At 31.2% G+C, this 7320-nt stretch overlaps 1 protein-coding gene across 1 annotated transcript; it reads left to right on the forward strand.

Annotated features, from left to right (window-relative positions):
- Positions 1 to 694: 694 nt before the first annotated feature.
- LOC113374476 (probable G-protein coupled receptor Mth-like 1) lies at positions 695 to 4996 on the forward strand. The gene is made up of 5 exons (XM_026614511.1): positions 695 to 736; positions 843 to 1050; positions 2423 to 2561; positions 3350 to 3521; positions 3896 to 4996. Exons 1-5 carry the CDS (start codon positions 695 to 697, stop codon positions 4076 to 4078), a joined length of 744 nt encoding a protein of 247 aa, XP_026470296.1. The 3' UTR covers positions 4079 to 4996.
- Positions 4997 to 7320: the final 2324 nt, after the last annotated feature.

Consider the following 7320-nt stretch of genomic DNA (forward strand, 5'->3'; position numbering starts at 1 on the left):
AAAACTCAGTATGATATACTTCAATACGTCTACTATAATTACAAATACTAAAATAGATGAGTTTTCTTAAAAATCTTTGAGATATTTGCATTTTTATGCAAAAAGTCTGTTCAATTGACTAAGTATGTCTAATATATGAAAACGTTGAAGAAGTAAAGATTTAGAAATTCATTAGAATTCCTTTATTCATTTTAGAATGTTGTAAGCATAATATGTTACACCTCAATATGTCTACTATAATTACAAATACTAAAACAGATGAGTTTTCTTAGAAATTTTCAAAATATCTGCATTTTTATGATACAAGTACGTCCAATTGTATTAATATTTAAAAACGCTAAAAAGTCAATTTTTAGAAATTTCTTGTAATTTAGGTATTCAGTTAGAATGTTGTAACTGTAATATGTTATACTTTAATATGTCTACTATGACAACAAATACTAAAATCGATGAGTCTTCTAAGAAATTTTCCAGATATATGCATTACTTCACCAAATTCAGTTCTCTATTGAACCGAATTCAATTATCCTTTGAACCAAACAGTATCTGGTGTCTGATCTTTTGATGATCTCTTAATGATTTGCATCAAAGCATTTTCGCTAATGTTTTATTTATAAACTGTGCTTTATTATCATCTTGCATCCGAACCCGGTAGTAAATACCGAATAGTTGGCCAGATGACAGAATTGAGATTATGCCAATTAATTCTTGCAATGTTAATGTACCAGAAACCGAGGTAAACGAACTCCTCAGGACGACTAATTAAGGATAGAAATAGAATTCTTAACTAAATTAAATTTAATTTTTTCCATCAATATTTTTCCCATTATTCATATGTCTTTTTTCCTTTCAGGGATTTCCGTCCAAGTTCCCTAGAAAAGGGCCAAGAATCCTGTCGTCTGAGGGCCTATGCGGCCTATGCCTGGGGCGGCCCTTTATTGATAGCAGGTTGTGCAGCCCTGTTAGACAATGTTCCTGATTCTTCATCAGGATCTGGTGGCCCATCAGTTCTTAGGCCCAAATTTGGAGAGGAGAGGTGCTGGTTTTCTGGTAAGATGACAAAAATTTGGAAGATAAAATATTAAATAAAAATTACGATATAATGTCTACAGTATTCAACCAATGCAGAATATAAACTTCTTGGGTGTAATTTTACAGAGATAACATTGTATATAACCTTGATCTGGTATTTCGTCAGAAATATTTATCAGCAGATCTGGAATAACTGTTTATTTATTTCATCTATTATTTTATATATTATACATATTTTACATGTTTCTATTAATTTAAGGAATAATTTTAGACACTAATTTTATTTGTACCCAATTTTGGGAAACTTGACACACTTCTTTTGGTGGCAAGCAATTCTATTGATATAGTTAAATGTCTTCTACTATTTCGTTATTTTTTGTCTAAATTCTGTGTATTACTAAGAAATCTACATTTTACCAGTATTGGTATTTAAACTTTTTTTTCTGTATCTCTTCTCTTAATGATTCTAAATTTACTTTTGGCAATCTTTCTTCAAATGTTTATACGATCCCAATTCTACAAAATTAATTGGATCTAGTACTCGGCCTGACATTATTTTCTACAAATTGTTGATATGAATTTAGTTCGTACCAAATATTAGGGCCAATACTATTTCTAGTCCTTGTACTTCAACTTTTGGTACAAAATTCATTTTTTTTTAACTTTTTCTTCAAGCATGGTAACAAATACAATGTTTTGTGAAAAAAAATAATGATATTAGAAAAAAAAATATATTCGTGATCAGCTCTTCGAGACCTATTGATTGATATGTCACATGCAAAAAGTTTTCCTATCGGCAAGTTGCCAGTATCTTGTCCGATACAAAGAATATAAGCCAGTCTACCAACTTTCTTATATGGTAAATTTAGGGAAAACAGATATAATATTCGTAATCAGCTCTTCGAGTTCTTTTAATTGATATGTCACATGCAAAAAGTTGTTCGGGATTTGCCTTTAGGCAAGTTGCCAGTTACTTACTCGATGTTAAAAACTAACCAGCACAACTATTTTCTTATATGATAAAATTGTGGAAAACGGATATCATATTCGTAATCAGCTCTTCGAGCTCTTTTCATTGTTATGTCACATGCAAAAAGTTGTTCGAGATTTGCCTTTAGGCAAGTTGCCAGTTCCTTACTTGATGTTAAAAACTAATCAGCACAGCTCTTTTCTTATATGATAAAATTGTGGAAAAACTGATATCATATAAGTAATCAGCTCTTCGAGCCCTTTTCATTGATATGTCACATGCAAAAAGTTGTTCGAGATTTGCCTATCGACAAATTGCCACTTTCTTACTACAAGAGCCTTCTAAGATTTTTTTCTTCAATCAGCAGTGCCACATCCAATTTTCTATCTACAAAATCAACTAATTCAATTTTTTATTTAGGTGATTTGGAAATCTTGACATACTTCTACGGACCAATTGGATTGCTCCTTTTCGTCAACTTATTGCTGTTTACATCAACAGCAAGACAACTCACCTGCGGTCTTTGGAAACGAGAAGAAGTCAAATCTACCACAGAAAGGTAACAAAATTACGGAAAACAGATATCATATTCGTAATCAGCTCGTCGAGACCTTTCATTTGATATGTCACATGCAAAAAGTTGTTCCAGATTTGCCTTCAGGCAAGTTGCCAATTTTTCACTCCATAAGGAGTCAACGTGACTATTTCTTTATATGGTAAAATTAAGGAAAACAAATAGCATATTCGTAATCAGCTCGTCGAGCCCTTTCATTTGATATGTCACTTGCAAGAAGTTGTTCCAGATTTGCCTTTAGGCAAGTTGCCAATTTTTCACTTAAAATAAACAACAAGCCAGCATAGCATTTTCTTTATATGACAAAATAAGGGAAAACCGATGTCATATTCGTAATCAGCTCGTCGAGACCTTTCATTTGATATGTCACATGCAAAAAGTTGTTCCAGATTTGCCTTTAGGCAAGTTGCCAATTTTTCACTCAAAATAAACAACCAGCCAGCATAGCATTTTTTTTATATGACAAAATAAGGGAAAACCGATGTCATATTCGTAATCAGCTCGTCGAGACCTTTCATTTGATATGTCACATGCAAAAAGTTGTTCCAGATTTGCCTTTAGGCAAGTTGCCTTTTTTCACTCAAAATAAACAACCAGCCAACATAGCATTTTTTTTATATGACAAAATAAGAAAATGCAAAAAGTTGTTCCAGATTTGCCTATAGGCAAGTTGCTATTTTTTCACTCAATACCACCCAGCTTAACAATTTTCACCATTTACCCAGTTAAATTCAACCACAATTGGGGTTAATGATTCAATTTTTATTTTTCAGGGCTGCTCTTGGAAGGGTTTGTATGAAACTGGTGGTCGTCATGGGTGTGACGTGGATTGCAGATGTCATATCTTGGGGCGTTGGAGGGCCACATTATATCTGGTACGCTACTGATCTTATCAACGCCTTGCAGGGGGTCCTGATCTTCATTGTTGTCGGTTGTCAACCACAGGTAAATAAATGGATAAAGGGGTAAAGGACTCTGAAGTCTTTCTGGTATATTTACAAAAAATTAATGATGGTATCGTTTTGTGCTCTTCGAGCTCTTTTATTTGATATGTCACATGCAAAAAGTTGTTCGAGATTTGCTTAAGGGCAAGTTGCCAATATCTAACCAGCCAGTACAGCTTTTTTGTTACATTGTAAAATCAAGAAAAAACTAATGGCATATATGTAATCAGCTTCTTGAGACCAATTTATTGATATGTCACATGCAAAAAGTTGTTCCTGGTTTACCTATAGGCAAATTGCCAAATCTTCCTGGTACCTCAGGATTCATTTTGTAGTTGCTCATGCAGATTTATAAATCTTTTTCTGTCCCCTTAGGTTTGGGCAGCCCTAAAAAGGCTTTACGCAGACCACTGTTGCCACAGGACAACGAGCAATCCGAATGCCCCACAACATTCTTCGAGTTCTGTTGGAGGCCTACCATCGATTGGAGACTCTGTCACACACAATACCACAGCTAATGTTACCACGAATAAAATACCAATGGAGACTGTTTGTTAAAACATAAGAATAATCATGGTAAACGATGGATGATGGTACAGTTTCTATGATACCATTGTTTTCGAGGTGCAAGTCAGGAATCGATGGATTTCTGGTAAAGTTGTAGATGGAAGTACTGATGAGTATGTATAGAAGGATTATATTAATTTGTTTAAGGTTGAAATGGAAATTGTTGCTTAAGAGCAACTGTTTGGATATGGGTAATAGTCATATTTTTAGTAAAATATTGATGCAAACGGCCTGAATTCTTGGCTATGATAAAATGAGGCAAAACCGATGGCAAATTTGTAATCAGCTCGTCGAGACCTTTCATTTGATATGTCACATGCAAAAAGTTGTTCGAGATTTGCCTTTAGGCAAGTTGCCAATTTCTTACTCGATATTAAAAACTAACCAGCACAGCTATTTTCTTATATGATGAAATTGTGAAAAAATAGATGCCATATTCGTAATCAGCTCGTCGAGCCCTTTCATTTGATATGTCACATGCAAAAAGTTGTTCGAGATTTGCCTATAGGCAAGTTGCCAATTGGTAACTCAATATAAACTCAACCTATTAGCACACGAATTTTCTTATTTGATAAAATAAGGAAAAACCGATATCATATTCGTAATCAGCTCATCGAGACGTTTCATTTGATATGTCACATGCAAAAAGTTGTTCGAGATTTGCCTTTAGGCAATTTGCCAATTTTTCACTCCATCAAAAACCAGCCAGCATAACAATTTCTTTATATGGCAAATCATCGAAAAACCGATGTCATATTCGTTATCAGCTCATCGAGCCCTTTTCATTGATATGTCACATGCAAAAAGTTGTTCCAGATTTGCCTTTAGGCAAGTTGCCAATTTTTCACTCAAAATAAACAACCAGCCAGCATAGCATTTTCTTTATATGACAAAATAAGGGAAAACCGATGTTATATTCGTAATCAGCTCGTCGAGACCTTTCATTTGATATGTCACATGCAAAAAGTTGTTCAAGATTTGCCTTTAGGCAAGTTGCCAATTTTTCACCCAATAAACCAGCCAGCGTACCAATTTCCTTATATGGCAAATTTAAGGAAAACAGATATTATATTCGTGATCAGCTCATCGAGCCCTTTCATTTGATATGTCACATGCAAAAAGTTGTTCGAGATTTGCCTTTAGGCAAGTTGCAAAATTTTCACTTGATATACAGTACCACCCAGCATAACTATTTGCTTATATAGTAAAATTTCCCAAATATCTTGAAATTACATAATTTTTTAGTTGTATTTATAAGTTTAGTTTATTATTTTGATAATATCGACTTTTAGTATTCAAAAATATTAAATTTAAGTTTTATTCTAATTAAAACCACTAAGTTTTAATTAAACAAGGACTGCGTATACTACTTTTATAAAACGATACCTTTTTTCTCCAAAAAAGGGATAGATTATTAATAATTAGAACAATTTATTATTTTTGTTAATAGTATTTATTTCGTCCTAGTTTAGTATTTTAATTCCAACAAAAGTATTATTTAAAATTAATTGTACATTCTAAATTTTTGTATATATTATAATTTGATTTAAAAATATTTGATTTTTGTTTAAGAATTATGAAAAAAATTGTTTTAGAAGCCCTACATTGTCATAACTTTAAGTTTTTGGAAGTACCAAGTACATTTAGGTTTATGATAAGTCAAAAAATTCAAATGACGAGTTAAAATTTATAATAGGTAATAAAAAATCTAGTAATAATAATAAATTTAATCACTAAGAATTTTATTTGTTTACCAGATTACCAATAGTTTTATTTATCTTATTATCGAATTGATAATAATGATTTTAAGGATTTTTTTAGTTTTTCCTCCGAATCTCCGAAACCGTTGGACCTGCCTGCGCAAAAATGTAACAAATTCTTCATTTTGTGAATACAAATAAAATGTTTTTTGAATTTTTCAAATCGGATGCTCCGTTCTCTCAAAAACTGGATTTCTATTTTCTGCACTTTTTGCTCTGTATCTACGAAACCGCTGGACCTACCTTTCCTAAATTGTATTCAAATTTTCTTTTCAATAATACGAGTAAAATGTTTTTTGAATTTTTCTAATCGGATACTCCATTCTCTCAAAACCTGAATTTCCATTTTTTGCACTTTTTGCCCTGTATCTCCGAAACCCTTAGACCTGCCTTTCTAAATGTAATCGAATTTACGTTCCATCAATACGAGTGAAATGTTTTTTGAATCATTCAAATCGGATGCTCTGTACTCTCAAAATCAATAATAATTATTTGTAATATTATTTTTTGGCCACCAAATTCCAGTCTTCCAAACCCCAATCTTCGAAACCCCTAGACCTGCCTTTCCCAAAATGTAACCAAATTCTCATCATATCAATACAAGTAAAATGTTTTTTAAATCATTCAAATCGGATGCTCCGTTCTCTCAAAAATTGAGTTTATATTTTGCTCCAAGCCTCCAAAATTCCGGACCTAGCTTTCCTAAAAACTAAAAATACGTAGAAATCGAATGTTTTTTGACTCATATATATTTTGTACATGTATTTTCTTGGAATTTTTTCTTTATAATTAATAAAATTTCTTTTAAATTATATAAAATTTATTATATTGTATTAAATTTTAACTCGTTTGAATTTATTGTTTAAATTAGTGTAAATTAATGTTAAAAAAATGTTGCTAAATGGCATTGTGATTTTAGTATCGTATAAATGGAATTTTGTTAAATCAAACTTTTAATCGGTTTATTAATTTTGGTCATAGTGCCTTTTAAAACAATAACTAGCTAAAATTTGATTTATATGTAAATTTATATTTACAAATATTTATACAAAATTTAATTCATTAGACTGAATGGAATATTTGCTAATTGTTATACAAAATATTTTTATTGGAGTGACTGATGAATGCACAAAAACTATTTTTGGACTGATTATTAATTATTTATAATTAGGATTTAAGACCAATGAAAAACATCCAAGAAGTATTTTAATTAAAAACAAATAAATAACATTTTACTAACTAAATTTATCACAAATCTTACAAAAAGTCTTGTCTAATTTTAATTTTTATTATATATGTACCTTGCTTTATTTTTAATTACTCCTATTAATGTTATGACTGCTACAATGTGTATTTTTTAATATTATTAATAATGAATAAGTATTTTTCTTTATCTTTATCGAATGTTTGTACAAACAAGTTACCCCTGAGAAATGTTTAAATGTTCAATGTTATCGATAAATGAATATTTTT

Source organism: Ctenocephalides felis, unplaced genomic scaffold, assembly GCF_003426905.1.
Source record: "Ctenocephalides felis isolate EL2017-DRISC unplaced genomic scaffold, ASM342690v1 CF-g0.4_SCAFFOLD_01837, whole genome shotgun sequence".
NCBI lineage: Eukaryota > Metazoa > Arthropoda > Insecta > Siphonaptera > Pulicidae > Ctenocephalides > Ctenocephalides felis.

Excerpts from the sequence above, each read along its gene's own strand:
- LOC113374476 (XM_026614511.1), top strand. The coding sequence starts at position 695 with ATGCCAATTAATTCTTGCAATGTTAATGTACCAGAAACCGAG. Across the intron at positions 737-842 it reads TTAATGTACCAGAAACCGAG|TTTCCTTTCAGGGATTTCCG; the intron begins GTAAACGAACTC and ends TCATATGTCTTT. Across the intron at positions 2,562-3,349 it reads GTCAAATCTACCACAGAAAG|GGCTGCTCTTGGAAGGGTTT; the intron begins GTAACAAAATTA and ends TTTATTTTTCAG.